Source organism: Protomyces lactucae-debilis (assembly GCF_002105105.1).
Source record: "Protomyces lactucae-debilis strain 12-1054 chromosome Unknown BCR37scaffold_4, whole genome shotgun sequence".
Classification (NCBI taxonomy): domain Eukaryota; kingdom Fungi; phylum Ascomycota; class Taphrinomycetes; order Taphrinales; family Protomycetaceae; genus Protomyces; species Protomyces lactucae-debilis.
Window position 1 is genome coordinate 509,681 of NW_024467996.1, and position 27,904 is coordinate 537,584.

Sequence of the window (27,904 nt, forward strand, 5' to 3'; positions counted from 1 at the left end):
ACAGACCAGTAGAGCGAGATGCCAAGCAAGGACTGCTCGATGCCTTCTTGGACATCACCTGTAAGAATGGACGAACATCTGTTCAGATACGATCCAATCTGAGCCAGTCCAAACCGGACAACGCATGGGCCCAAGAGATCGCTGAGAAGATCCGTTCACTTAGTCTAGACGATATACCAGTCTGCTCGCAAGACGCCTTTCAAGGCTTGTCCACGGAAGCCAAGGAAGCAACAATCCTGATTGCTGCAATCACGGCAACCTGGCGTCGTGACAGACTCGATGAGTTTGGCCCTCTTCGTGGCTGGCGAGATGAAATGTACACAGTCTTTGCAAAGCGAGGCACACCCGCTTTGATGCTTGAGCGTGCTGCATGTGGCCTATTCGGAGTCGTGACTTATGGTGCGCATCTCAATGCTTACGTCTTGCCAGATCCAAGCCTTCTACCACCGAAACCGTCCCTAGAGGCTATCAAAGCTCATCGTCTACGCACACGAGTCTGGTGTCCACGTCGCGCAATGAACAAGGCCACATATCCTGGCATGCTAGACAACACTGTCGCCGGCGGCATCTCGAATGGTCTGTCGCCATTCGAAACGATTGTTAAGGAGGCAGATGAAGAAGCCTCGATCCCAGAAATTGTGGCACGGACTCAGATTCTTCCAGTTGGCGTCATCAGCTACCTCTACGCCGATGGAGAGGTAGAGGATCGCGCAGGGTATATTCAGCCCGAAGTGCAGTACTGTTTCGATATTGAGGTGGCGGATCCCCGCGAAGCAGGGGCCATCATACCACGGCCCAACGATGGCGAGTCAGAGGCATTCGAACTGCTGGACTGCAACGAGATTCTTGCCATCATCAAGCAAGGCAAGTTCAAGCCAAACTGTGCTTTGGTCTTGATCGATTTCATGATTCGACGAGGCATTCTCACTGAAGAGGACGAGCCCGCCTATATCGAGCTGTTGGAACGGCTCCATAGACGACTTCCATTTCCTACACGCTAGACTATTTACAATTTACTCTTACGATCACTAAATGACCCAAGCTTGCCTTCGACAACCTTTTGCAGAGTCTCATGCCAGCCTTTGACAACTCCATCTTGCATCCCTACACCTTCGACATTTAGCGGCTCATCGAAGCGCATCATGTCGTACATTTGCTCGTATACATTTCCTTTGCTATTGCCAATAGCAGAGTCAAGGTACCAGTCATCAAAGTCAAAGGCATCCACCAAACGAACAGCCTCCTGGCCGACGCGTGGCAGAAGGTCATCTCGGAGTTCCCTGACCCATTCGACCTGCTCACTCGACATGAATGGATAGAGCTCTCCCAGATTGGTCAAGACGCAAGTGGCGAAGAACAGGTCGCGCAAGAGGAAGAGGACCTCGCGAGTTGGAGCCGATAGACTTTTAAGCTCTGGCCCAGACATTCTCTCCGAGAAGTTTGCGAGGAGGAAGAGCTGCATATGAGCTCGAGAGGCGTTGTAGGCGTCTTCGTGGTCAATTGAGCCTTGCTGGGGACCGGGTTTCTGGGAACGCTTTAAAGCCATCTCCACAAGATGCTTGGCGCGCATCTCGAGCAGTGCATTCTGAAGACGTTCATCACGAATCCCATGAGCAGTTTTGAGAGCCCATGAAGCTGATGCTGCTGTTGACGTCTTTTGCAAATAAGCCGTTGCTTTGGACTTGGACTGCTTCAACGATCGGACCAGATACTTGCAGGTCTCCCCATAAAGGACCCAATTCTCACCTTCAATAATAACTCCGGCGGATGGATGTGAGCTGATGAAGCTAAACCCAGCAAACTTGTGATAGCCAATGCCACCAGTAGACTCCTTACAATGGTTGCATGCCTCGAGTGACGTTTGCGTAGCGTAAGCTTTCAGGCCAGAACTCCAGGCATGTAGTTCAGCGAGACGATCACCAGTGTCCTTACTAAACGGGTCTGCCTTCAGCTGCTCTTGTTGGTGATTGTACAAGTCTCGCAGATAAAACGAGGCAAACAGGAGCGGAAACACTTGCGACAAGTACGGCAGAGTTCGTAGCTGAATAGACTTGTACTCTGCAATGCGTGGCTCAAGGCTGGCTCCATTCCTGGTCGAGCCTTGCCGCCTGAGATTTGAATAACGGATTGCCAGTGTCAACGCCCTAGACATATTGTGAATGGCCAGATCAACCAGGAAAACTCGCACAAGTGACATTGTGCCTCGAGCCAACACCTTTGCTGCTGGGTTGAGATACGTGTATACTCCCTCGCGGGAAACCTCGACGTTCTTCATGAGGAGCGTCATGCGCGGTGTTCGGAAGTGATAGAAGCGCATATAACCGTTGTCCATCGATTCTGAGCCCAGCTTTGGCCCAATGTCGTGAATCTCAAGGTTTGGCAGAACTTTGTGTGTTTTCAAGTCTCTGATCTGAATCAAAAATGGATGCAGACCATGATCCTTACCATGAATGATGAGCTTCGTCTGCACAATGGCATGGGTGGCTGTCTTGCCAAGCCCTCCACACCAATACTTGGCATCTGCGGGGTCTGGCGTGTGAACCACGAATTCGTCGGTCGTCTGGTCGAAAGTCGCTGTCGTTTGCAAACCAGACAGATTGGAGCCATGCCGCATTTCAGTCTGGCAGTAACAACCCAGCCACCGTCCTGCTTTGAAATTGGCCTCCCAACCCATAGTCTCAAGTTGGTATGTCGAACTTTGAGCCATCACCGTGGGAATGCACATTGAGTCGTTCAGCCAAACTGGGATGTACGAATCGATATAGATTCTCAGCATGTCTCTCGTCTGCTTCTCCATTTCATTCTCGACCCTAGTGATGCGCATGTAAGCCATTGCTTCATCGTATGCGCTTCTAAAGCGTTCCGTTCTCGACATGAAATGCCGCTTGCGACGGTCAAACGCGGGATCATCCTTCAACAACGATACCAACCAGCGCCGCTCATCTCGGACTCCTTGGGTTCGTGCGTAGACGATAGACATCTCATCAAGGGGGAAGCTGGCTTTGCTGCGGGCGTCCTCGAGGTCATTGACAGTTTGCGTGGTTGACATTGCTTGTTTGTTGGCCATTGGCAGCGATCCTCAACAGGCTTGACGGACTAGAATGACGTTGATTGAGAGGTGGGACTGGACCAGTGCAGACTCAGACAGTGTAGATGCTTTGCAGTTGGTAGACAAGGTTGACCCCGCGCCTCAAGTTAAATTCCGGCAACTTCCGCTTCCCATCTGAAACGCGCTTGACCGTGCGAGAAATGGGAAAAGTGCTGGACGCGTAACTTGCTGAGAAGTAACGAGATTAGAATATGCCATCATAGACACCTGAATAGAATGATGCCCAGTTAGTCACGGTGAAGGATACTCAGTATGCATGCAAGGGTACAACAGAGAGTCAAAGATGCTGGATCCGGTGAGGAACAAACGACATATCAAGCTCAACAAATCGAACGATTCCCTGAAAAGAATCCTCATGAGATCCAATTTTTCTTCACTTTCTGAGGATACGCATCTTCTCGTCTCTGTTGTATCTCTTGCACCTGCTCGGTCATTGTGGTTGTATGTGCCATGAAGAAACATTCTATGCGTTATCTTGTTGAACGACAACGCCCTCTTTGAGGTTGCGTATACGTACTGAGATCAAATTATACAGAAATATGACTGAGCACGTACATGTTCGCAGTCTCTAGATTTTGGGTTGTAGATCTCGTAGACATCATCGCATTCTCCAAGACAGTCCAATTTCAACCATTTTGATGAGTAGCCAGCCAGCCAACTAGCTTTCCACCCGACTACATCCAAATGCTGAGTCAATCTACTACAAGGGCGCTCTGTCGGCACTGCAGACGTGCATCTACTACCATACAAGCTCTAGCAGGTCGACCTCCCGCTCATACATCGCTTGTAGGCTTTCTACGCTATGCACAAGACTTGCCACTTGATCGCGCATCGACTGTCTTTCGAGGGACTTTGTATGAATATGCTGTTCTAGAATGCCTGAGACAACACTCTTTCGATGTGTTTCGTACTGGCGGTGCGGATGACAAGGGTATTGACTTGCGAGGGCACTGGCGTTTGCCTGTCCCGAGGTCGGCAACGCAAAACAAGGCTAGTGTGAATGATTCGAGTGGTACGACATTGAAAGGTCGGCAAGTAAGAGAGATTCCCGTTGTGATACAATGCAAGCATGAAGTCAAGAAAATGGGCCCTCGAGTAGTACGTGAGGTGGGTGGCATACGAACACTGGCTACGACGTTGGACACAGAAGAGGAACCATGCGAGACACTTCGCATACTCGCATCGTCATCGCCGTTCACGGAAAAGGCAGTGCAAGCCATGATGACTTCAGCATCTCCAATCCTACTTTGCCTCATTTGCGCACCCGCGAGTATCAGCAATGATCTGGCAACGGCATCAAAACCAACTCGCGGCCAAGCAAAGAAGCCGGTAGAGCAAGAAGAGCTAGAAACACTGGGAGTACTCAAGCAGGCCATCTGGAACGTTGCTGCAGCCAAGATCATTGGCAGTGAGGTCATAGTGCGCCTTGTGCACTCTGCTGAGAAGGGCTTAACGCCATCGGCAGAACCGGTCCTCAAACTGTACTGCGGGAGTCAGATCTTGTCCAAAAAGGCTCGTTAGAGGTTGAAGGTCCTCAGGGCGATAATCTAAGATTAGCATGAGCACAAATCTGACGTAGGAAGCTGTGTTGCACATGGCAGCTTTGAGAGATAGGTCAATTTGAAGCGGAAGAAGAAGAAGACAAAGCCAAAACAGCGAAAGAGAGACAGTGGTATGAAAGCAAATAGAAGGAGCTGGACAGAAGCAATGAGAACTGAATGTTTCTAGCGTGACGGACATCTAATAGAGCAACATGGACGCCAAGTCAGCTGCCATTTGTCAACTAGGAACAATTTAGAGCTTTCGTGATGAGCGGTCCGACACCAAACCAAGCAACATACAAGAGATCGAGCTGATGGATGATCAAGAGAACTTTTTAGGCATAACCATAGCTGCCGCCACCAGAGGCGCCTCCTTGAGGACTTCGAGATCGGCCACGGGTGCGGTCATAGTCAGCATAGCCGCCAGCAGGAGGGCCACCTTGGGCGTGATAAGCATCAGGAGCAGCATAAGGATCAGCAGCGCTACCTTGAGGAGGTGCGTAGCGGTAATCATAGTCATCATGCTGAACAGGTGGTCCACGACGCATAGGGGAACGTGAGCGACGGCGCATTGGGTCGGGTTGAGCGTAAACATCTCGGCCGTAGCTCGTATCTTGCGGAGGAGTGCCACCACGACGATACTGCTGCCGACCATCATCTCGTGGTTCATAGTAATCTCGGGGCGGGCCAGCAGCGGGCGGAGCGTCACGATAGTAAGGGTCAGCCTGAGGGCGAGGTGGCGCGTAGCTGTCGCGAGCGTAAGGGTCACGCGCATAAGGATCTGCTCGGGCATATGGATCCCTTGGAGGTGGCGGAGCAGCTGCATAAGGGTCTCGAGCGTAAGGATCCTGGTAGTAAGGATCACGTCCAGCGTGGCCATACGGGTCTCGTGGAGGTGGAGCGGCGTAAGGATCACGCGCATACGGATCGTGATATTCCTGACGGCGTGGAGGATAAGCATCGTAGCTGCCGCCATGGTGCTGTCGGTTGTCGTACGAGTGATAGCCACCTCGACCGCGACCACGGCCTCGGCCTCGGAAATTTCCTGTTGGTGGATTTGGGCAGTGCTTGGACCAGTGACCACGAGAGCCACAGTTGAAGCAACCATCCGAGGACTTGGCCCCATCAGTCTTTGGGCCACGCGCACCGCCAGCTCGCTGAGGCTCAACGCGGATCTTCTGGTCAAGCAGCTCTTGACCGTCCATACCTCTGCAAGCTGCATCAGCTGCCTCAGCAGTCGTGAATTGCACAAAGCCGCAGCCAATGTTGGTCTTGAGCTCGACATTGGTAATAGTGCCATACTGTGAAAACTTTTCTCTCAAGTGGAACATCTTGCACACGCTCGATAGATTACCAATATATATCTTTAGCGGACGGCCTTCATCGTCAAAAGGTCTGGAAGCGTTAGTCAAGCAGGAAGAAGCATAAGCTGAGCATACCGAGCGGGAGGTCCTGTATCTTCAAAATCGTCATATGACTTTCTTGGTTCTTCAGCGCCAGGTTCTCCTTGCGGAGGAGGAGCTTCTGAGGGATCATCATCGAGCTGACGTTCATCTTGCTCTTTATCTTCAGTAGTGCCTTCGGTCTCTGCCGGAGCTTCTTCGGTAGGAGCAGGAGCTTCAGTGGCAGCCTCGACCTGTTCTGTAGGCAGAGCATTTTCAACAACTGTAGGAGATCTCATATTCTCCGGAGAGGGTGGATCCTCCTTGAGAGGTTCTTGTCCATCAGCACTCATAAGCTCAAGAATAGATAGTGTGAGTTGAAAACAGTCCTTGGTGTCGTTCAATAAAACAGCTGCAGCCAGATCGTGCGACACGTGGCGCGTCATCGTGGGAAAATCGTGGACTATCTGAAAGACGTGGACTATCTGAGAGTTGAGACAATGGAACTCTTAAGCTGAGTAGACACATCTCCTGAAGAAAGTCTCGAGAAAGATGATCTCTGCCACAAGCGATGCAGCTATCTTATTTTCAGTAATCTGATGCCAATTGTCCCTTACACAGTCAGGACAGCCTCATGATCAGTCGACTGTGCAGGCAACGGGTCCTTGTGCTCCTTGCCGTTCACTGCGCCAGTCTTCTTGAATGCCTGGTCAAGATCTGCCTTGATATCATCAATATGCTCGATACCCACAGACAGCCTGAGCAATGTTGGCGTTACACCTGCAGCTCTCTGTTCTTCCTCCGAAAGCTGCTGGTGCGTCGTTGCTGACGGCTGAATGATGAGCGTCTTGGCATCGCCAACGTTGGCCACATGTGAGATGAGCTTGAGGCTACCAATCAACTCAGATGCATTCTCCTTGCCACCTTTAATGCTGAATGTCAAGACACCACCAGCTCCCTTCTTCAGGTACTTTTGCGCCAAATTGTAGTATGGGCTGCTCTTGAGGCCCGGGTAGCTCACAGCCTCGACATCAGGTCTCTTCTCAAGCCATTCTGCGATCGCTTGAGTGTTTTGAATGGTGCGTTCAAGTCGCAAACTCAGAGTCTCGAGGCCTTGCAACAGTTGCCAGGAGTTGAAGGGACTCTGCGATGGCCCAAAGTCACGAAGACCTTCCACGCGTGCACGAATAATAAAGGCAATGTTACCGAATGGACCAGCTTTGCCAAAGACGTCGTTGAAGACAAGGCCGTGATATCCCTCAGAGGGTTCCGTGAATTGCTTGAATTTGCCATTGCCAAAGTCGTACTTGCCGCCGTCGACAATGACTCCACCGATGGAGGTACCATGACCACCGATCCACTTGGTGGCAGACTCAACGACAATGTGAGCACCATGCTCGAGAGGCCTGAAGAGGTAGCCACCGGCACCAAAAGTGTTGTCCACAATGAGTGGTAAGTCGTGCTTCTTTGCAATGGCTGCAATCTTTTCAAAGTCTGGCACTGAGAAACTTGGATTGCCGATCGTCTCAAGGTATAGGGCTTTGGTGTTTTCATCGATTGCCTTTTCAAAGAGCTCCGGTTCGTCTGCATTCACGAATCGCACTTCTACGCCGAGACGCTTGAAGGCGACCTTGAATTGATTGTATGTACCACCATAGAGATGAGTCGTCGAGACAAAGTTGTCACCAGTCGTCAAGATATTGTTGAGGGCAATGAATTGAGCAGCTTGACCGGAGGACACAGCCAAGGCAGCTGCACCACCTTCGAGAGCGGCAATTCGCTTCTCAAACACATCTGTGGTTGGGTTGGTGATGCGAGTGTAGATGTTGCCGAATTCCTTCAAACCAAAGAGGTTTGCTCCGTGCTCTGCACTTTTGAAGACGTAGGAAGAAGTCTGGAAGAGGCCTGGAGCACGAGAGCCTGTCTCGTCGACTTGATGGCCGGCATGCAGCTGGAGGGTCTCGAATCTGAGGTTCTCTGCAGACATCTTTGGGAGGTTGCTTTTGATGGGAGATGAAGGATGAGTGAGACGGGGCTGCTGGCTTTAGTCTCGAGTGCTGGCAGGGATGAGGTTGGAATGGCGTGCTATTCGCGAGCATTTGCGTGGAGCCGAGTCCAAAGTGTGGGGGAACAGGCATTCATCGCACGGCACACCGACAGTAGGAGACTTGTTATAGGCTGTACTCAGCATTTGTGATAGGCCCTTGATGAAGGCTACCTCTCGCTCTACAGACTGGAAGACTATGACTTTGTGCAGAGACTGGCCCGAATGATGTTTCTTGTGCATGGCTCAGGGTCAAACGCCGTGTCATCGCGCCATATTCGTTTGTCTGCAACTCAGGGGATGGATCACCATACATAGGCGTCACTCGCTCAGTCTCAGGGGCTAGGGCTGTAAGTACTAAGTAGCAACTTGCTCACCTGCACGCATCGATCGATGAGCCGATGCCGAGATCGTGATCTTCCCATCTCGTTGAATTTTGCGGCGACGACAGCAACGAGACGCGTTAATGGACACAGCAAAGGCAACGAGCTATACAGACCAGGCCGGGCCAGCAATTACAATACAAATCGGGGCTCAATCGGCACAGGACTGTTGAGAATAGTATACAGCGATCGCTGGTCGACGCGACGCGTATATCAAGATCATCATGACCAAGTCCAATGTGCTCGACTTGGATACCATGATTGAACAGCTCTATAAGAAGCAGCTGCTGGCAGAACCTCTGGTGGAATTGCTCTGCACCAAGACTAAAGAGCTGCTTATGTCAGAGTCTAATGTGGTTCAACTACAAGCGCCAGTGACTGTAGTCGGCGATATTCACGGGTATGGACTCCCTTCATCTGCTCAATAACTGACTCGAGGCAATTCTATGATCTCCTTGAGATCTTCAAAATTGGTGGATACTCGCCGCATACCAATTACCTGTTTCTCGGCGACTATGTGGACCGTGGTCTTTTCAGCGTTGAGACCATCTCTCTCCTCACTTGCCTCAAACTGCGATACCCAAATCGAGTGACGCTCATCAGAGGCAATCACGAATCACGCGCTGTAACACAATCCTATGGCTTCTACCAAGAATGTGTCCGGAAATATGACGGCAGTGCACATGTCTGGCACTATTTTACATCCATGTTTGACTTTCTCACCCTAACAGCCGTCATTGACAACCAAATCTTTGGTGTGCATGGCGGCTTAAGTCCCTCCATACACACACTCGATCAAATAAAAGTCATTGATCGGTTCAGAGAAATCCCACATGAAGGGCCCATGGCTGATCTCGTCTGGTCAGATCCAGATGCCGATAAGGATGACTTTGCCATTAGTCCGCGTGGCGCCGGTTATACATTTGGTGCAGCAGTTGTTAAGCAATTTCTGCACCTGAATGGCATGCATCACATCTTGCGCGCACATCAGCTTTGCAATGAAGGTTATCAAGTCTTGTTTGATGATCGGCTATCAACAGTCTGGTCGGCACCCAATTACTGCTATCGATGTGCAAATATGGCGTCTATACTAGAGGTGGATGAAGCTGGTGGACGCTTCTTCAACGTCTTTTCAGAAGCACCAGAGAACGAACATGATGGCCCAACACAGCACCAACTCCAGAGTCAGGCGCCAAAGAAGGAAGTGGACTACTTCCTATGACCTTGCGATGGGTGAAAGTGCCTTTCTGGCATTCAAGAAGCGATGGCCAATTGTAGATTTTGTGTCTTTCTATATAATGCATATGTTTAGTCGAGAAATTTGAAACTCGTTGCAATGAGAGCCTTGTTGGGAAGTCGGCCTTGGAAGGGGCAAAGGAGGGTCATCTTTTGTTTTGCATCATCCACGTCCGTACTGAAGTTAGCTTTCCCGGTCGGCGTGATGGAAACCTTACACAACGAGGTGGCACAGCACGCTGCTTTGTGACACAACCTCTGCCGAGTCATGAGACTCAGCTTGGACCATGGTAATCATTGAATGAAGCAAGAGAGAACTAGGTTCACACGTCGCAACATGTGCATTTGAAGAGGTTTGCTGCTCTGCGCCAATTGGAAGCAAAGAGTGATTCACACCAACGCCAGCTTCCTCCACCTGCTTTAACTTGAGATCTGAGAATTGAACAGACAAGGAGAAGGGCGACAACGCTTGCCGTGCGTCACCATTGAAGTACTTGCGAAAGGCAGCTTGCTGTTGACCCCGTACAAAGGCCGAATCTCGACCAACGACGCCGCCGGATTTCGGCAGTTTCAAGACGGACAACCCGTCCTTGCCGTCGTATTTGCGTGACATGTCTGAGTAAAGGCGCTCGCTGTCAAGCGTGATGATGACATTCACGTTGAACTCCGACACAGCTGCTTGGATCAAGTCATAGCCTTTCGTTTGATCAATGAGACCGCTGCTGTCAATCAGCATACCGCCTTGTCGTTGTGCAGCATCTTTCGTCGCTCGAGAAGCGGCTGCTGAAGCCAAGCGCGACATGAGCAGTTTATAGTACTTGACGTTGTTGGTTGGACTATCCGATCCAAAACAGTACGAGAGCGGTATTCTTGGCGCTAACTCTGTCATGCCTGTGGTTGTTGCATTGCCAAACCCATCCACCACATCAAGCACACTCGTCAGTGGCATGGCAGACAAGGTACCTGGCACGGTAGACATGCCTTCGCGCGGATCCAGGTTGACGAGAAGAGGTTGATGTCCTTGTTTGATGGCATAGCTAGCCAGGATCTTGATGAGCGACGTTTTGCCAGCATCGTCTGGACCAATGACTAGTACGCGAGGCCCGCCTGCTTCACTCTGACCTGCCTCTTCACGAAGACGTGCCAGTGCGAAATGACAGTTCAGGTAGGCCATCATGGGCGACTCATCAGAGATATAGCTGGCGGAGGGTGTGCCCTTGATTTCAAGCTCGCAACCTTGCCAGGAGTAAACGGCGCCTTTTGCTCCAGTGAAGCTGTATGTTGGGCCTACTGTGATTTCGGTACCAAAGATCTCTGCATGACCAGAACGTAGCTAGAGATGCGAGTGAGCTGAGGTGAGAGGAGAAGAAGAGAGCTGCGTACGCTGATATCTATCCGGGCATCAAAGTCGACTTCAAACCTGTATTCTTGACCTCGTTCTAGCCGCTCAACAGCAAGGTCTGAGCTTATCTGCCGTCAGGGATGCGCAGAGGATAGGAGCAAATTACTTTTGGAGCAGGCATGAGCTAGCTAGCAGTTGAATGGGGCAAGTTGGGAAATTCCAGCTAAAGCAAGTACACTGTGTCGACACTTTCTGTCTGAGCACTGTAGCTACGAGTAGACTGGCACTTGGTAGTCAGCCAGGTATTGTATGTCGAGCACTGAATCTGTCAATGGAAGTGTGTGCAAGCCAGCAAGGGGCAGTGCCGACACGTGCGCCTGAACCCAAAATGACATTTGCGCCTGCTTCCCTCGCTGTGCCCTCCGTCGTGCCCACACAACAAACACTCTCTAGACCCACGCACCCGCAAGGCCCTTCCGCCCCTTCTGCTTCCCTCAAAAAGCGCCTTCTCTGTCTCGGGCCCCAACCTCATCATCGTCCTACAGAAGCTTGCTTCTTCGAACAGCATACTCTAGTCTTTGTCGCCCATCAACAAGAAAACAAGACCCTCACCCAGCACCCGCCTTCAAGCGCGCCCTTTCTTGCTAGCCTCGCGACGCAGCCTCTAATAATCTCCGACTAGTTTGCACAAGTCAGGACTCTTCGGTCACATCGCTTTTGGACAAAGGGCCTATTTCTGGACACGAAGCGACCCTTTGAGCGTTCCCTTAGTAATCAACAGTAATCAAGACCAAGAAAACCTCCAACAGCATCAGTCGCCTTTCTCTGTGTTCAACAACACCAAGGGTCTTCTACCTCTTCGCGACTCTCAACAGCTCGGTCTCCTGCTGAGCCCTTTAATCTTCTGACGAGCCAGACAGCCAAGTTCAACTCTTGACAATTAAAGCAAAGTCACCATGTCTAAATCACAATCTGCCTTTCTCAGGGAATACAAACTCGTCGTTGTCGGTAAGTTGGTCTTGCTTGGTGGACGGAAGCGCCTTCATCTGTCCTTGCGATATTGCACGGATGAGCTAACGCATACTTCTTTCTAGGCGGTGGTGGTGTTGGTAAATCAGCGCTTACAATCCAACTGATACAGTCACACTTTGTCGACGAGTACGATCCAACAATAGAAGGTACGTCTGAACTTGTACCGGCTCTTGCTAACAATCTCCTTCAGATTCTTACAGGAAGCAATGTGTGATTGATGATGAAGTAGCACTGCTCGATGTTCTCGACACGGCAGGACAAGAAGAGTACTCTGCCATGCGGGAGCAGTACATGCGTACGGGTGAAGGTTTCCTCCTCGTCTACAGCATCACCTCGCGTTCTTCCTTTGAGGAAATTGTCACGTTTCAACAGCAAATTCTTCGTGTCAAGGATAAAGATTACTTCCCGGTAATTGTTGTTGCCAATAAGAGTGATCTCGAGGGTGAACGACAAGTATCGCAGCAAGGTTTGTCTTTTGAATATTACTACTTGACGCTAACACAAATCAGAAGGACGCGATCTCGCTAAACAATTTGGATGCCGGTTTGTTGAGGCGAGTGCAAAGCAACGCGTCAATGTCGATGAGGCCTTCTACAACCTTGTTCGGGAGATTCGCAGATACAACAAGGAACAATCTGGTGCAAACAAGGCAGCACTGAATGGACTCGGTCGGCAGCAGATGGAGTTGGATGACTCCAAGTCACAAGGTTGTCATTGTGTCATTCAGTGATTCATGTTTTTAAACTCTTTTTTTTGGGAGCTTTGGAAGGGGGATGGGCTCATCACATGCTTCCTGTTCTGTGAAATTTGCTTTCAGAAACACACACACGCACACGCACACACGAAAGAGATGTTTTGATTGGGACATGCATCCTTCTTCATTTCTCCTTTTGACAAGAAGTATTTCACAAAGCTTTGCTCACTCTGAGCTTGTTTGCTTCTCATCTAATCCCTTCATCACCATTCTATAATGCAGTACAACCGATTTGCTAAATCTTTCCTGCTTGTGCTTTCTGATGCTTATAAACAACATCCTATGGTGCGTTTGACCATTCTTGCCATGCCTCTCATCTGCCACATCGAGACTTCAATCGTGTTGTCGTGTCTTGTTAGATTAGCCATCCATGCGCTTTCATCGCAAACGCTCCTCAAGAAACTCTTCAGTCAGGTCATCCGCTTCACGAATCTCAAGCACCTTGGCCACATCGCATTTCTCCTGAAACCAGACTTTTGCAGAAGCCTAAACTGTCAGTACCGTATAACACAAGCGAATAGCACAGACGTAGAGTGTTGCCATTTCGGTAGAAGCAGTCCGAGGAATCCAATAAATCAATGCCAATTTGTCAGCTTTCCTGCCACTATCATTCTTATACTGCAGAGCATAAGTCAAGAGGACATAACGTGGTGTATTATCAGGCAAGTCATCCACTAGATCATCCACAGACTCGATTTGTTCAATACCGGCCGATGCGGCAATCGCATGGGTTTGTTTATTGATGCTGACTTGATTTGTGTATATTAGCATCGTGTTGTCAAGGTGGAGAGAGCGACGGTACAGGAAATGTAGGCATTGCCAAGCTTTGCACCACCTAGCCTGAACTTGCGAATGAGCTGTTCAGTATCGTGTGAGAGCGAGAATAAGCGCGATTCAGAAGCCTATTGATCGTGTGAGATGCTTCTTCGATCAGAGCATCAGAAAGCGTACCATGACTGTTCTTTCAACGCTATAACACGCACAGAAGAGGATGAAGAGCGAGTGCGTTGTATTGCACAGATGTTGTTGAACTTCCATTCAGATGGGGCATGCCTGAGAGAACGAGTAAAGATACAGGATCTTGATACGGCTAAGAAAAGGACAGAGTAAGAAGTACATGGGGGTTAGAAGTAAACATTCATCCAAGAAGAACAGTAGAGATAAAAGGACAGTGGACGGAGGCGCCCATTGCTTTAGAGCACATACGGCAACACAGCCGTTGCTCCCAATCCCAATACCAGCCCAACAAGGGCTCTGACTTTACGCCGTTCAGCCGCCACTTGCACCTCGAGTTCCTCCACTTTTGTGCGTTTGTTTCTTGGTACCGCTTCCATCTTGCCATGCAATGCAACATCCTCCATCTTGCCATGCAAGTGTGGTTGTTCAGGTCCTGTGGGTGTTCCATCTTCCACCTCCAACGATCGCTTCTTTGAACGCGATTGATTTGTTGAAGCAGGTGAGAGGTGACTGAGTGCTTGTGCATCCAATCTTCGCGATTCAGCAACTTGCTGTTTCGCTTCTGCCAACATCTCAGCAACAGATTGCGGAGCGTGTCGCGCACCTGTTGCAGTGAGTACTTCGGAGGCATCTTGCTTGAGTTGTGCAAGAAGTCCACCTGCACTGCCATTGCCTTGTGTCTTGCTATCAGGCGTTGCAGTTGCTTTCTTCTTCATATTCTTGTTGTTACTGCTTGGGACGACCTTGACTTTACCGTTGCCAGTGTTATTATTATTGTTGTTATTTTTGGTGCTTGACGGCGGTAGTGATTCAGGTTGCAACGCTTCTCTTGTTCGTGCAAGTGCACCATCCACTGCATCCACAAGACTCTCTGATAGACTTGCCAAGGTACTACTACTCGCTTGCTTCTTGTCCGTTGTTGGCACGCTTGCCTTTTTTGGTGATTTTGCAACTTTCGACTTTGCTGGTGCAATAGGGCGTGGCGTGGCTGGGGGTGCGAGCGCTGGTGCTAGTGCTTGCGTTGACATTTCTGCTGAGAAGCTACTCGACGCAGATGGCACAGATTTACCAGCGGACAATCGGCGCGTCGGTGATGTGTGCGAGGGTGCTGTTGTATCGACCTGTAGCAATGCCTCCACCCACGCTTCAATCCCATACACCTTGGCAAGTTGCAACGCGTCTGGCGTGCCGGGGATCCAAACACCCGACGCGTGTTCATCCGATCTGGCATTCAAGTCGCGCTTGACGATTGCCATTTCATGTTCTTCCTCCTCCATCGATGCATCTGGGAAGATTGCACGAAACATGCTCGTGGCAGAGACATAGTCATCTTGTGCCTGACGCATGATGAATTGAGGGAGGGATGAGTTTGGGAGGGCTGTTTTAATGCGGACAAAGGTCTTGATGACGCCTTCTCCGTCGCGCACATCGAATTTGACGTCTTGTATGCGGCATTTTGAAGCGAGGACGTGTGGGTCTGCGTGTATATGCATGAGGGTGTTGCGTGACTGTGGCAGGTGCCTTCTGAGTGCCTTTGCTGCTGGCATTGCTGATGTTGTGGTAGCAGTAGCAGCAGTAGTAGTAGTAGTTGTGGTCGTAGTTGCTTAGCCTAACTTGTTCTGCCTAACCCTGCTGCTGTTGTGCTGACCCGAAGCCAAGACGGCAACAGCTACGACTACTAGCCTAGACAACTAGCAGCCATGTCCCTCGCCCGTATCTCCCTCAAGGCACTCGCAAAGGTATCCACAAGACCAGCCGTCAACATCACAGCCTACAATGCAGCATCCCTCAAGCGAGACCAATCCACCACCTCCGTCCCAAACTTCTCTGCTTACCGGTATGCTCTTTTCTTTATATCGCTCAAGAATAGAGAGGCTAACAATCCCACAGCAAGAAGAGTGCCAATATCGACTCGTCCCGGGCATTCAGCTACTTCATGACCGGTACCTATGGCGCTCTCTTTGCCATTGCCGCACAAGCCACCGTCACAGACTGGCTTGTCAATATGTCTGCGAGTGCCGATGTGCTTGCCATGGCAAAAGTCGAGGTTGACATTTCTGCCATTCCGGAAGGGAAGAATGTTATTGTCAAGTGGCGTGGTAAGCCAGTCTTTATCCGTCATCGGACAGAGTCTGAAATCAATGAAGCCAATGAAGTCGATATGAAGGCACTACGGGACCCTCAAAAGGATGCTGATCGTGTCACAAAACCCGACTGGCTTGTGATGATTGGCGTGTGTACGCACTTGGGTTGTGTACCGATTGGTGAGGCTGGAGATTTCGGTGGATGGTTTTGTCCGTGCCATGGATCGCACTATGATATCTCTGGTAGGATCAGGAAGGGACCTGCTCCATTGAACCTCGAGATTCCGGCGTATGACTTTTCAGAGGATGGAAAGCTCGTTATTGGATAAGGCTAGAGTGCTCAACTTTCACTAGAACCAAACTATTCTTCACTGCAAATACTGCGCCATTCAATGAGTTCTGTATCTTGATTCTGCTACTCGTGCTCTCTTTACAAAAAGTAATCAGGTGTACGCCGTGTCACCATCGGCTCACCGTTCCTCGGCGCCGGGTCAAACTGCAAGAACGTATACTTCATATGCTCATCAATCTCCATAATCGCTGCTTGGTTGCCACACCGATAACAGTAATTCGGTGCAGAAAAGATGGTCACGACATTTTGCTCCTGCGACCAATTGTAGCCCTCCATCACCAGTTGATGGGCTCGCGCAACAAGGGTCAAGCCATTGTTGTGGTTGAAGGCTTCTGAGATGTCTTGACCAAATGTGTAGCCTGCTCCACGCGGCGATATACCCCAACCGCATCGATCATCCGGGTCAGACCAGAGCAAGTCGCACATGGGACCTTCGTGAGGAACTTCCTGGATACGATCCAACGACCGGATATGATCGAGTGTATCAATGGATGGACTCAATCCACCATGCAGACAAAAGATTTGATCATCAATGAGCGCCGTCAAGGGTAAGAAGTCAAATAAATCCGTAAAGTGCTTCCACACACCCGCATTGCCATACTTGCGCAAACACTCATCGTAAAAGCCATAGACTTGTGTGATTTGTCGAGATTCATGGTTACCACGTAAGATGGTGATGCGTTCTCGGTAGCGGACTTTGAGGGCAACGAGCAAGGTGACCGTTTCCACTGAATAATAGCCACGATCGACGTAATCACCCATGAAGAGGTAGTTGGTATCGGGTGACTTGCCACCGATCTTGAAGAGTTCCTGGAGATCGTGGAATTGGCCATGGATATCGCCGCAGACTGTGACGGGGGAGTGCACTGCTTGGACGTTACTCTCATCCTTCAGAATCTCGCGCGCCTTTTTGTTCGTGTCAGCAATTTGGATGCTGGCTCTGTGGATGTGTTCTTACCTTGTCACATAGCTTCTTGACGTCTACTTCGGAGAGCTGTTTGCAACTCATGAGCATCTCTATCCACGTATCCACATCGTCGTGAGAAGTCTGCGTGGCTACACTCTCGTCAATCATGCTGACTGGCGGGCCTGTTAGCTTTTGAACTGGCTTGTACAAGGATGAGAGCACGCACCGTCCTCCATGGTATGCTGTGGTGTGTGTTGTGTGTGTTGTAGGGTGGTCGGATGCGCGTTGTGTGTGTCGAGCTTGTTGTATTGAGCCTGCTGCCGTGGTATATGGATCTTTATACTCTCTCTTACTGACACTCTCTCTCTCTACTCAGTCTCAGTCCAGTCAGTCCAGTCCAGTACTTAGTACCTGTCCTGCTACTGCTGCTTCTCCTCGCCCTTGATTTGCGCACAAGACTTGACACGGCACAGACACAAGACGCGACAGAAGCAACGAGAAGGCAACAGCAACAGGACTCGATGCAGGAGCCATAGAACAGGGACAGGCAGCGTGGCAAGGCAAGGCAGGCAAGCAGGCAGAAGATGCTATTTGACGAGAGTGACAGGCCGCGAAAACGGGTCTGCATACAAGCACCCAAACACAAAACCACAACCCATCCTTTTCATGACGACGACGCGTCTTGCAACAGCAGCAGCAGCAGCAGCAGCAGCAGCAGCAGCAGTAGCAGCAGCAGTAGTCACGAGGTGCTGGAACCAACACTCGAGGAACTAGAGCAGGAGCAGTCTCGGAATCAGTCCCGCTTCAGGCATCGCATGGAGGATATCTTTGAACGATACGCGCGTGACTTTACCGAAACGGCGGATGAGATTGATATTCGCACTGGCCATATCGTGCTGGATCGCGGACATTGGCTTTCCCTACCAGACGTGCAAGACTCAGAAACAGGCGAGGAGAGTGACTTTTCAAGTGATGAAGATGGGATTTTGGATGATCATGATGAAGATATCTTGGATTTCCTCGTCGCGCCCATCTCGCGCGACACTCCAGCATGGCTCAAGGGAAATCGCTCCTCACCAGCGCCCGTGTCAGGTTCTGGTCTGTTTTCAAACACAACTCATGCTACGCGGAAACATCCAGTGGAACCCATGTCAAAGTCATTACAACTCCCACCAGACGATGTCGTTCTACAGCAATTCGGTACAGCAGGGCCAGCAGTCTTGGATCTGTTGAAACGCCAAGCTGAAGCAGAACGTCTTGCACTGGCATCAGCACCGCCTCAACAAAATCACAGCCTGGGCAGGGCAGCTTCAGAGCCAGTGATGGGTCATTGCGTAAGAGCCGATGCAGCAGAAGAGGAAGACGATGAATTGAGTGCTTTGTTGGATTCACCTGCGCATCAATTGCGTTCGTCGCCTACGGTCTCTCGACGTTCTCTACTCTCGACTCTGGATTCTCGCGAAGCGATGCAAGTAGAAGACAGTGATGCATCTGATGATGAAGAACAGGAGAGTCCTCCGCCCAAAATCCATCAACCAGCAGTCATCGCTGCAGTGGATCGCGTCAATCGAGAGGAAGCAACGCACAAAGTTGGATCAGCAAGACATGGGCTCCCGACAAATTCTTCCCCTCTTGCAAGTCACGCCTCCATCAATCCCTCCATTCGCCCTCTCCTTCCAAAGGCGCAAATTAGCGTCACCTCTTCACCATTAGCGCGGACTAGCAGAAGTCAGAGTTCAGTACCCGCTACACTACGCAAGCAAGTCTTGACATCCCAACAACAGCAACAAACGGCGGCCCCAACAGGCATTTCAAGAGTATCAGTCAGTCCTCCAAAAGCAGCGATACGCACATCTCTTCGAACCACGCATGTGTCAACAGTCAAAATCAAAGCCTCTTCGGCCCGCCCCTCTGATTTACGCAAAGAAATGGCACGTCTACACAACACAGATGATTTCTTCATGCAAGATTTACCAAAGACGCTTTCGGAAGGACGTTTACTGAGGCCAAGACGCGCAACGGTTTCTTATAGCGATGCAGCCATGGCACGGCCGTCTTCCTCTACCTCTTCCGGGTCTACCGATCTTGTTTGTGCATCTACAACACTTGCACCGTTAGCGCCTTTGTTTATCGATCTGGATGAAGTGGATGATATTGCCATCTCGAGTCCTATCCATGCACTCACATCCACACCTAATTGTGGTAGACAAAGCACTTTGCAGACGAGTATGGCAAAGACAGAACCATTGGACTATAACCCTTTTGATATGGAAGACGAGGAAGATGAGATTTCGGGATTATTCTCAGCACCTGCTGCCGCGTCTCCTGCTCCCGTACAACAAGCAGCACGATCTATTCTCGTGGATCAAGTTGCTGTGGATGTATTGCTGGAAGAGTCAACAGATGAAGAAGAAGATGATTTGAGTCTTGTTGTACAGTACTTGAGCTCACCCACATGCAACCAAGTCAAGCAGCCTGCTTCCCGGATCGAGACGGATTTGTTGGAAGTGCCGGATTCTGAGGAGAGTACAAGTTTGAGCAGTCAACCGATTGTGTTACAGGGTGCTTCGAAAGCGATTGCAGTGAAGAGCACCCCGCCATTGTCTACAGCCATCAATCAACGAAAACCTGTGTCTATTGAAGTCCCTGATTCCGAGGAGAATTCAGTGTCGAGCAGTCAACCAAGCACCATCCAAAAGTTTCGAAAAACACCCACGCTCAATACAACGCAGGTGATTGCGAAACCAGCGCCACCTGTAGCCATGGCTCCACGAAAGTCTGTATCAGGGAAGTATACAGGTCCAATCAACACTCCCATCAAGCAAAGCCTAACAATCTCTGCAGCGTCTGCTATTCGCGATAGACTTGCATTACTCATGTCAAGGAAAGTGGATCCTGCTAGCGAACAGCGGACAACCACCGTGCCGTCCCTGAGCGAGCAAGCAGCAAGTCGTGCACCTGTCCATTCAACGTCACGAGACTCTACGACGTATACTGAGAAGGGAGGTCTTGAGACTGATGAATCTGGTTCGGGAAGTGACTTGCTCGCCGAGCAACAATTGAAGCAACCGCCTCATTTCATAAATTTCATCCCGGCAACGATGGATATTGAGGATTGATGCAGACGGGATGCGTGGCTGTAGAATAGACTTTTGCAATGCTATGCTTATAACAATACGGGTACCAATACAAAATCATCACTGTCAAACAGACCGTTGTCTTCAGTGCAGGTCTTGAGCACTTTCTTGTAGAATCCTGCCGAATGAGGCCAGCTTTGCACGACACGCATCACCACCAGATCGTCCGGCTTCTGCGAGTGAAGGATACTGAAACATGCGCTTATCACAGTCTAAATGCCGTACATGCGCATCTTCATAGCCGGCATGCGGAGATAAGATGAGTTTCGCATGGTCTTGGAAATTGACTTGAATCGTCCCATCCCTCAGCCGAAATAAAATGCCTGCTTTGCAACGTAGGTAATGCGTCATGGTGCATAGATCCTTATACACTGTCTGCTGTGTGCCTGTGACTGGTGTGCTATTCGCTGCACTGTTGAGATGTGCCGTCATATACCCCCTGAAATGTTTCAGAAGTGACACTTTTTTGCGTAGATGCTCAGGCACCTGCGTCATGGTATACGCTTCAGGCTGTACAGCCTGACTACCTTCGCTTGCTGGCAAAAACTCAAAGGAACTCGATTGTTGCGTGTCGTGCTGAATGATCGTTGTGCCATCATTGAAGGAGACGCCTGTTGTGCCATTGGATAGCTGATAGCCGAGTCCATAGCGATGAGAGTAATCGACCCACTTAGAGACATAGAGAAAACGACCATCCTCTTCCATGCTAGCTTGCAAGCCAGCCCGAGCTGTGCCAGATAAGGCGGCAGTCTCTAGTAGCCGACGTGAGAGCGTTAGCAGCGACTGCGTCAATGTTTTTGCCTGGACAGCAGCTGCTGCTGCGAGTGATGAAGAACTCGTGGTTGAATAGGTACGTGTGCTTGCTTGACGAGAAAGCGCAGCCACCGGTCTCGGCGATGCTTCTCGCGATGCTTGTCGTGATGAAGAGGAAGAGGGTACAACAGCTACTGCTTGAACGGCAGGCTGGGTCAATGCGCGTCGGGCAGCACGAGTGCGTAGTCTCAGCGGTTCTTGTGAGACATCTTGAACTGGATGTAACGGTGCTGAAGGTTGGGATGTTGCTTGAAGTGATGCAAAGCGTGATGATCGAGTAATAGGTGCTGGTCCCTCCACGGCTCTCACTGCACCTCGCAATCTAGGTTGTTCAGCAACATGCTCCATACCAGGCGCTGATGCAGGTCCACGAACAATAGCAGGACGCACAGCACCAGTCAGCATAGTCGATTGTCTCCTCTCTCTCAACTGATCAATTTGCGCTTGATGCGCAGCCATCTCTTCTTTTGACTTGGGCGGCACAGGTGGTGGTCGAGGCACCTCACCCATCTTGACTGCCTGTAATCGATCTGCTAGTTTACCAGAAACTTGTCCCTGGCTTGTTGCACCAGGGCGACGAGCATGCCCATGGACCATTTTGGCAGCGGGTCCAGTATGCGGACTCAAACTGACTGGGAGGTAACGACCTTGTTCGGGTCTCTCAACAACGCTATCGGCAAGCTGACCATATTCCTTGCCTGCAATATTCTCCTTACCAATACCGGCATTGAAACAGACATGATTCAAGTTTCGGCGAAAGACACTCGAGCTCTGTCCAGCGGGCCAACTTGGCGCTTCGTGCGTTGCTGAGGGTGGAATCTGTCGCGGCATGACACCGGTATTGAAAAAGGCATGATTTGCAATATCGTCAATAGAAGGTCGGTTTTCTGGATCGGTTGCGAGGAGGGAGCGGATGAGTCCTTGCGCGACCTGTGAGACTTTTGCCTCTTCTGGGAAATCATACTCATTGACTTTGATTTTTGCGTAAATGGCCTTGACCTCTTTACTCTGGAAGGGCGGTTTGCCCACAAGCATTGCATAAAAGATGACGCCAATAGACCACAAATCCACTTCATACGAGTGGCCCTCGGCAGAGCCAAAGAGAACCTCGGGCGCAATATAGTTGGGCGTTCCGCAGATTGTCTTTTTCCGGTCATCGTCATCCACCAACAATGCGGCGAGGCCGAAATCACCGACCTTGATGTTCATGGCTTCATCGAGAAATAGGTTGCCGAGCTTCAAGTCGCGATGAATGACGCGTCTCGAGTGCATATACTTGGCCGCACCGAGAATTTGTAGGCCAAAGAAACGTACCTCGGGCTCAGAGAAGCGCTTCCTTTGCTTGAGCATTTCCATCAAGGTACCCTGTGTGCAAATATCCAAAATCATGTAGACATTGACATCATCCTCGAAGCAATCCCTTTGTTTGACGATATTCGGGTGATCCATTGACTTGTGTACTTTGATCTCACCAAGCAGCTTCATCTTGACCTTTTCACTCGTAATGGACTTTTTGGCAATACACTTGGCAGCGAGTCGCGTGCCTTGAAAGTCCGTCACTTCGAAACACCGAGCAAATCCGCCCTATCCAAGTCAGCAAGCATACTCCAACACAAAACAAGCATACCTCTCCTAAGAGCCCTCTGCGAAAGTAAGAGCGATCTCTCTTCCGATCATTGATCATCGCTGGCGGGGTATAACATAACGCACTCGCCTTTTGTTTCCGTTTCGCACCCGCTGCAGCTGCCGTCGCTGCTGCTGTTGCTGCTGTAGAGGCAACGACAGCGCCATCTTCCTTACCTAGCGGTACTCTTGCAGGTACATTGGCTGAGATGGGAGCCAGGGCCGGCATTGAGCAGGCGAGCAGTAGAGATGGAGTGCGTCTCTTTTGTGTTTTGCCCAAAATCAACAAATGGCAACGAGAACTTGGCAGTCACATCTTCTTATGAATAAATACTTATTACTTACGCTAGATGCCTACGATGAGAATCGCTTCGATGCAGTCTCCCAGTTGATGACATGCCAGATTGCATCAAAGTACTTGACTTTTGCATTCTCGTACTGCAGGTAGTACGCATGCTCCCACGCATCGACACCCAACACCACCGTGTCGCCCGTAATTGGGTCTTGATTCGGGGTCGTTGTGATCTTGAGCTGCTTTGTAGAGGCATCCTGCACGAGCCAGCCCCAGCCAGATCCCTGGATCGAAGCAAGCGCAGCATTGAACGCTGTCTTGAGACCATCCACACCGCCATACTGTTTCTTGATGGCGTCTGCAAGTGCGCCTTCTGGCAACTTGCCGCCCTGCTTGTTTGCCGGGGCCAAGTTCTCCCAGAACAAGGAGTCTACAGGTTAGCTCTCTTGTCGTCTGTGCATTGACTGGGTTCGTACGATTGATGTGACCACCGCCATTGAAGCGAATAGCAGCCTGAAGGGCAATGGCAGCCTTGACATCCCCACCATTCACAGCCGACGCCAATTTCTCCTCGGCAGCATTGAGATTTGTGACATATGTCTGATGGTGCTTCTGGTGATGAAGCTCCATGATGTGCTTCGAGATGTGTGGCTCGAGTGCGTCATATGCGTATGCTGGCCTGTTAGTAAACGAACAGATAGAGACTGAGGGTCATACGAAGCTGAGGAAGGGAGTGCTTGCTGCGCATAGACATCCTGATTGGAGCAGTAGCGGCTTTGAGGGAAGTCTTGAACATGATTGAGGAGGATGGTAGTCTGTAGTCTCTTGGAAGATGTCGCCATTTGTACGTCAGCGAGACAGTGCGACGAGATGGGGGAGAAGAGGCAGGAGAAAGAAGACTTCAAGAAGTATCGAGGCATAGACTACAAGAGAACAGAGCTAGAAGAGGTCATCAGAGTTGCTGTCCCGGTGCAATCTCAGCACCTGGCCTCACCTGCCCAGCCAAGTGTCCGCCAGCAAGGAACTCATTACCACTCTTCGCCCTCGCCTGCTGAATACGTGCCTCCATCTCTGGTCTAAAGTTTCGGATGAGTCCCTGCACTGGCCACGCTGCAGCGTCACCAAGGGCACAAATCGTCCGTCCCTCAATTTGCTTTGAGAGTTCCCAGATTTGATCAATTTCACGCTCTCGCGCTTCACCACGCTCGAAACGCGCCATCATGTTGGCGAGCCAGGTGGTGCCCTCTCGGCAGGGTGTGCACTGTCCACAAGATCTAGTTGGTTAGCTCGTCCCTGCTTATCATTTGGAAAAAAGGGAACTCACTCATGTTGGTAGAATGCCGACAATCGAGAAATGGCAGCAACAATATCCGTTGACTTGTCCATCACAATGACGGCAGCGGTACCCAAACCACTCTGCAAGTCCTTGAGTGAGTCAAAGTCCATGAGTGCATCTTCACACTGAACCTTGTTGAGCACAGGCACACTAGAACCACCAGGGATGACACCGAGCAGGTTATCCCATCCACCACGAACGCCGCCACAGTGCTTGTCAATCAGCTCACGCAACGGAATCGACATCTCCTCCTCGACAGTACAGGGATGGTTGACGTGTCCCGAGATGGCAAACAGCTTTGTGCCTGCATTACGATCACGTCCCATACCGGCAAACCACGAAGCACCACGGCGCAAAATGGTGGGTGCAACAGCGACCGTTTCGACATTGGTGACGGTGGTTGGGCAACCGAAGAGACCGACGTCTGCTGGGAACGGAGGCTTGAGACGGGGCTTGCCAGCTTTGCCTTCAATAGACTCAATCAGACTTGTCTCCTCGCCACAGATGTAAGCGCCGGCACCGCGGTGGAGGTAGATGTTGAAATTGTAGCCAGTTCCCAAGATATCCTTGCCAAGGTAACCCGCTGCGTACGCCTCGTTGATGGCAGTCTGCAACGTACTCGCTTCATTGTAAAACTCACCGCGGATGTAGATGTAGCAATCCGTTGCATTCATGGCACGACCAGCCAACAAACATCCCTCAACAAGCTTGTGTGGGTCTTTACGCATAATCTCACGATCCTTGCAGGTACCAGGTTCACCTTCATCTGCATTGATGACAAGGTACCGAGGCCGCGGGTCTTTTTGCCATCCAGGCTTGTTCATAAAGGACCACTTCAGACCGCTTGGGAAACCAGCGCCGCCACGTCCACGAAGTCCCGATGCCTTCATTTCAGAGATGATCCAATCATCGCCCTTGAGGAGGAGTTCTTTGGTCTTGTAGTAGTCTCCGTACTTCATAGCATTTTTGAGAGTCGGTTCATGGTGGCTGTAGAGGTTTGTGAAGATACGATCTTGATCCCGTAGGTTGCCGAATGTCTTTTTGGGTGCATCAGCGACGGTAGCGAGACCGCGCTTGAGCGTCAGCCGTGAGCGTACGAGGCTATTCATTGTGTTGGATGTTGCTTTTGTGCGTTGCTCAGCTTAGTTAAGACGAAGCTCATTGGCGGTAAGATGGGGTTAGGCAATTGGCACCAGAGACGCGCCAGAAGTGAGAGACGCGACGAAGAGAAGCTACAGACGTAGAAGAAGAGGAGAGATGGACGTCGATATGGAAGAGGATGCTCCTCGGTCAGTCCCCAACAAAGGAAAGGGAAAGGCCAGGGATACAGGCACAAAAGATGCCATCGACGACAATAACCTGCCCTGGGTCGAAAAGTATCGACCAAAAGACATGACGGATGTCGTGGCGCATACAGACATCATCGCCACGCTAGGCAAGTTCATCGAGAGCAACAGGCTCCCGCATCTCTTGTTCTATGGACCGCCAGGCACAGGCAAGACTTCGCTGATTCTCGCCATGGCGCGGCGTCTCTTTGGCGACCGGTACAAGCAGCAAATAATGGAACTCAATGCTTCTGATGATCGAGGTATCGATGTTGTGCGTGAACAGATCAAGACATTTGCATCGACCAGGCAAATCTTCAGCTCAAGTTTCAAGCTCATCATTCTCGATGAGGCAGATGCCATGACTATTGCTGCACAAAATGCACTGAGACGTGTCATTGAGCAGTATACAAAGCATGTTCGCTTCTGCATCATCTGCAACTACGTCAATAAAATCACACCAGCCTTGCAATCGCGTTGTACACGATTCAGGTTCCAACCGCTCCCGGAAATACACGTTGAGAAAAAGATCGATCAAATTATTGCCGCTGAGCATGTCAAAATCACCCCCGAAGCGAAAACAGCATTGCTGTCACTCTCTGGGGGTGATATGCGTAGAGCAGTCAATGTTCTACAGGCGTGTTCGACTGCCTTTGAGCAAGAGGAGATTGACGAGGCGGGTATCTACAATTGCGTTGGCAATCCACATCCACGCGACCTGCGACGTATTGTTGAGAGCATGATGAACGACGATTTGACAACATCATTATCGCTGATTGCCCGTATGAAGGCAGAGAAGGGTCTCGCACTACAGGACATCCTGGGTGGCGTGTTTCGTGAGCTCGAGGAGATTGACTTGAAGGGGAAAGTGCGCATGCTCGTGTATGATGCGTTGGCAACGATTGAGTATCGCTTGAGCATGGGTGGCACAGAGAAGATTCAGTTGAGTGCCATGGTGGCGACGATGAAGCAAGGCGTTGATCTCCAGGCGAGATAGTAGAGTATTCCAGTGACTATGCACTCAATTCTCAATCTTCCTGCTGAACACACTTGTACCAACTTGACTTGGTCTGTACCTAAAAGTGCTATCAATCTGTGCCTGAGATCTGACGGTTTTGACAGCTGCGAGATGAGATTTGAGATTTGCAATTACCACACCACAAAAGGCATGCAATGAGGGCTCGAACGTGTGATGGGCCGTCGCAAGCATGCAGGCCGAGCTGCGAACGAACGCGACAAGACGAGGCAGAGTATCACAGCGACGGCACTGACGCACGCATGTGGCGGTTTGCAAAAGACACAAACGACAGCAGATTACTTGCGCATTTCAGGCATTCGATGGCTCCCACTCGGATTCTGCACTTATTTCTCAGACCTTCGCATTCTCAATCTCAAAGGATGTGCATTGATACAATTGCCATACAATTTCGACATGTTGCAGCAGTTGCAGTACCTTGACGTGAGTGGCAATCCGAATCTAGCTCTTCCGGCATCTCTACTGAAGTGCACTAAGCTACAACGTCTCATCTGCTCTCCTGCCTTACTCGAGACTCCCTCTAGCTGGCACTTGCCCTGGATAGATCTAGAGAAGACTGTTCCACGACTAGGAACGCTTTGCTGCAAGAGCATCTTACTAGAGTGTGATATCGACGACCTCGATTGGCTCAACGTCCATCTCCGCCAAGAAGCACTCATGACACCCCTACACGAGCTTAAACGCTGCTATGAGTGCAATACGTTAGGTCATCTGCCCGCTAGTCGAACCCGTATTGCTACCGTTGCATTACGACGCGTGCCTCTGCATTTTTCAGTTTGCTCTTCCAGATGCTTACATCAGCTACAAGCGACAATGCGGCTTGAGGATGCCTTGAATGAGGAGAAACGGACGTTGCGACTCACCAAATTTGGGCCAGGTGGGTTCTCTGCTAGATGAACTGCGTATACGCCTGGTGATTGGTTCGATGTCCGAGATGAGACAATGACGACAGATCGTAATTGAAATGGACTTTGCGTCAACGGGTTGGAGTTGCACCTTCCTAGCCTGCTGATGGCCTGTTGGACGCTGCAGCTGGTCGAGGACATTGCTGGCTGACTCGGGGTGTCCGTCACTGTCGCATTAGATCAAACCAGATGGCGAACTCAAATCGCAAATCTACATCGCAGCAAACAAAACTCACCAAGACGCCTTCTTCAACCCCTCAATAACAAGCTTGGACACAAGGGCCCTCTACCTATAAACGACCACCTCGAGCAGA

The 27,904-nt window shown here is 50.5% G+C and overlaps 18 protein-coding genes across 18 annotated transcripts; 8 read left to right on the top strand and 10 right to left on the bottom strand.

Moving 5' to 3' along the window:
- Positions 1-18: 18 nt before the first annotated feature.
- BCR37DRAFT_386062 (NUDIX hydrolase domain-like protein) lies at positions 19-1,001 on the top strand (the record flags this gene model as incomplete). The annotated part of the gene is made up of 2 exons (XM_040870408.1): positions 19-60; positions 87-1,001. The coding sequence occupies 2 exons, from the start codon at positions 19-21 to the stop codon at positions 999-1,001; spliced, it is 957 nt and encodes a 318-aa protein (XP_040727157.1).
- BCR37DRAFT_377368 (acyl-CoA dehydrogenase/oxidase) lies at positions 808-3,437 on the bottom strand. The gene has a single exon (XM_040868803.1). The coding sequence runs from the start codon at positions 3,065-3,067 to the stop codon at positions 1,007-1,009; it is 2,061 nt and encodes a 686-aa protein (XP_040727158.1). The 5' UTR covers positions 3,068-3,437; the 3' UTR covers positions 808-1,006.
- A 446-nt stretch (positions 3,438-3,883) lies between these two features.
- BCR37DRAFT_333632 (uncharacterized protein) lies at positions 3,884-4,366 on the top strand (the record flags this gene model as incomplete). Its single annotated transcript, XM_040867109.1, has 2 exons — positions 3,884-4,072; positions 4,154-4,366. Coding segments are annotated over 2 exons (402 nt in total), but the record flags the coding sequence as incomplete, so codon positions are not given.
- Positions 4,367-4,808: 442 nt separating this feature from the next.
- BCR37DRAFT_247182 (uncharacterized protein) lies at positions 4,809-6,425 on the bottom strand. The gene has a single exon (XM_040866592.1). It carries the CDS (start codon positions 5,979-5,981, stop codon positions 4,986-4,988), a length of 996 nt encoding a protein of 331 aa, XP_040727160.1. The 5' UTR covers positions 5,982-6,425; the 3' UTR covers positions 4,809-4,985.
- Positions 6,426-6,479: 54 nt separating this feature from the next.
- BCR37DRAFT_377371 (O-acetylhomoserine sulfhydrylase) lies at positions 6,480-8,109 on the bottom strand. Its single transcript, XM_040868804.1, has one exon. It carries the CDS (start codon positions 8,017-8,019, stop codon positions 6,646-6,648), a length of 1,374 nt encoding a protein of 457 aa, XP_040727161.1. The 5' UTR covers positions 8,020-8,109; the 3' UTR covers positions 6,480-6,645.
- Positions 8,110-8,530: 421 nt separating this feature from the next.
- On the top strand, positions 8,531-9,792 carry BCR37DRAFT_397285 (Metallo-dependent phosphatase). Its single transcript, XM_040871728.1, has 2 exons — positions 8,531-8,859; positions 8,898-9,792. Exons 1-2 carry the CDS (start codon positions 8,684-8,686, stop codon positions 9,679-9,681), a joined length of 960 nt encoding a protein of 319 aa, XP_040727162.1. The 5' UTR covers positions 8,531-8,683; the 3' UTR covers positions 9,682-9,792.
- On the bottom strand, positions 9,513-11,379 carry BCR37DRAFT_365378 (Pre-mRNA cleavage complex II protein Clp1-domain-containing protein). The gene is made up of 4 exons (XM_040868268.1): positions 11,204-11,379; positions 11,079-11,165; positions 9,914-11,028; positions 9,513-9,873 (listed from the first exon to the last, which is right to left on the bottom strand). Exons 1-4 carry the CDS (start codon positions 11,216-11,218, stop codon positions 9,768-9,770), a joined length of 1,323 nt encoding a protein of 440 aa, XP_040727163.1. The 5' UTR covers positions 11,219-11,379; the 3' UTR covers positions 9,513-9,767.
- A 477-nt stretch (positions 11,380-11,856) lies between these two features.
- On the top strand, positions 11,857-12,919 carry BCR37DRAFT_247898 (ras family-domain-containing protein). The gene is made up of 4 exons (XM_040866597.1): positions 11,857-12,045; positions 12,132-12,215; positions 12,260-12,535; positions 12,582-12,919. Exons 1-4 carry the CDS (start codon positions 11,994-11,996, stop codon positions 12,797-12,799), a joined length of 630 nt encoding a protein of 209 aa, XP_040727164.1. The 5' UTR covers positions 11,857-11,993; the 3' UTR covers positions 12,800-12,919.
- A 67-nt stretch (positions 12,920-12,986) lies between these two features.
- BCR37DRAFT_365383 (cofilin/tropomyosin family protein) lies at positions 12,987-13,850 on the bottom strand. The gene is made up of 4 exons (XM_040868269.1): positions 13,775-13,850; positions 13,626-13,725; positions 13,352-13,572; positions 12,987-13,309 (listed from the first exon to the last, which is right to left on the bottom strand). The coding sequence occupies exons 1-4, from the start codon at positions 13,775-13,777 to the stop codon at positions 13,202-13,204; spliced, it is 432 nt and encodes a 143-aa protein (XP_040727165.1). The 5' UTR covers positions 13,778-13,850; the 3' UTR covers positions 12,987-13,201.
- Positions 13,851-13,871: 21 nt separating this feature from the next.
- Positions 13,872-15,351, bottom strand: BCR37DRAFT_377384 (uncharacterized protein). The gene has a single exon (XM_040868805.1). The coding sequence runs from the start codon at positions 15,325-15,327 to the stop codon at positions 14,017-14,019; it is 1,311 nt and encodes a 436-aa protein (XP_040727166.1). The 5' UTR covers positions 15,328-15,351; the 3' UTR covers positions 13,872-14,016.
- Positions 15,352-15,437: 86 nt separating this feature from the next.
- Positions 15,438-16,274, top strand: BCR37DRAFT_377385 (Rieske [2Fe-2S] iron-sulfur domain-containing protein). The gene is made up of 2 exons (XM_040868806.1): positions 15,438-15,616; positions 15,670-16,274. Exons 1-2 carry the CDS (start codon positions 15,481-15,483, stop codon positions 16,191-16,193), a joined length of 660 nt encoding a protein of 219 aa, XP_040727167.1. The 5' UTR covers positions 15,438-15,480; the 3' UTR covers positions 16,194-16,274.
- Positions 16,214-17,300, bottom strand: BCR37DRAFT_377388 (serine/threonine-protein phosphatase PP2A catalytic subunit). Its single transcript, XM_040868807.1, has 2 exons — positions 17,175-17,300; positions 16,214-17,122 (listed from the first exon to the last, which is right to left on the bottom strand). Exons 1-2 carry the CDS (start codon positions 17,289-17,291, stop codon positions 16,295-16,297), a joined length of 945 nt encoding a protein of 314 aa, XP_040727168.1. The 5' UTR covers positions 17,292-17,300; the 3' UTR covers positions 16,214-16,294.
- Positions 17,301-17,455: 155 nt separating this feature from the next.
- BCR37DRAFT_377391 (uncharacterized protein) lies at positions 17,456-20,475 on the top strand. Its single transcript, XM_040868808.1, has one exon. The coding sequence runs from the start codon at positions 17,708-17,710 to the stop codon at positions 20,240-20,242; it is 2,535 nt and encodes an 844-aa protein (XP_040727169.1). The 5' UTR covers positions 17,456-17,707; the 3' UTR covers positions 20,243-20,475.
- On the bottom strand, positions 19,846-22,948 carry BCR37DRAFT_377392 (kinase-like domain-containing protein). The gene is made up of 2 exons (XM_040868809.1): positions 22,701-22,948; positions 19,846-22,657 (listed from the first exon to the last, which is right to left on the bottom strand). Exons 1-2 carry the CDS (start codon positions 22,923-22,925, stop codon positions 20,345-20,347), a joined length of 2,538 nt encoding a protein of 845 aa, XP_040727170.1. The 5' UTR covers positions 22,926-22,948; the 3' UTR covers positions 19,846-20,344.
- Positions 22,949-23,001: 53 nt separating this feature from the next.
- Positions 23,002-23,836, bottom strand: BCR37DRAFT_377394 (Manganese/iron superoxide dismutase). The gene is made up of 3 exons (XM_040868810.1): positions 23,706-23,836; positions 23,465-23,662; positions 23,002-23,418 (listed from the first exon to the last, which is right to left on the bottom strand). Exons 1-3 carry the CDS (start codon positions 23,782-23,784, stop codon positions 23,051-23,053), a joined length of 645 nt encoding a protein of 214 aa, XP_040727171.1. The 5' UTR covers positions 23,785-23,836; the 3' UTR covers positions 23,002-23,050.
- Positions 23,760-25,455, bottom strand: BCR37DRAFT_247664 (uncharacterized protein). The gene is made up of 2 exons (XM_040866596.1): positions 24,313-25,455; positions 23,760-24,262 (listed from the first exon to the last, which is right to left on the bottom strand). Exons 1-2 carry the CDS (start codon positions 25,431-25,433, stop codon positions 23,941-23,943), a joined length of 1,443 nt encoding a protein of 480 aa, XP_040727172.1. The 5' UTR covers positions 25,434-25,455; the 3' UTR covers positions 23,760-23,940.
- Positions 25,456-25,525: 70 nt separating this feature from the next.
- On the top strand, positions 25,526-26,705 carry BCR37DRAFT_377397 (P-loop containing nucleoside triphosphate hydrolase protein). The gene has a single exon (XM_040868811.1). The coding sequence runs from the start codon at positions 25,582-25,584 to the stop codon at positions 26,644-26,646; it is 1,065 nt and encodes a 354-aa protein (XP_040727173.1). The 5' UTR covers positions 25,526-25,581; the 3' UTR covers positions 26,647-26,705.
- Positions 26,618-27,768, top strand: BCR37DRAFT_247485 (uncharacterized protein). The gene has a single exon (XM_040866595.1). The coding sequence runs from the start codon at positions 26,842-26,844 to the stop codon at positions 27,580-27,582; it is 741 nt and encodes a 246-aa protein (XP_040727174.1). The 5' UTR covers positions 26,618-26,841; the 3' UTR covers positions 27,583-27,768.
- Positions 27,769-27,904: the final 136 nt, after the last annotated feature.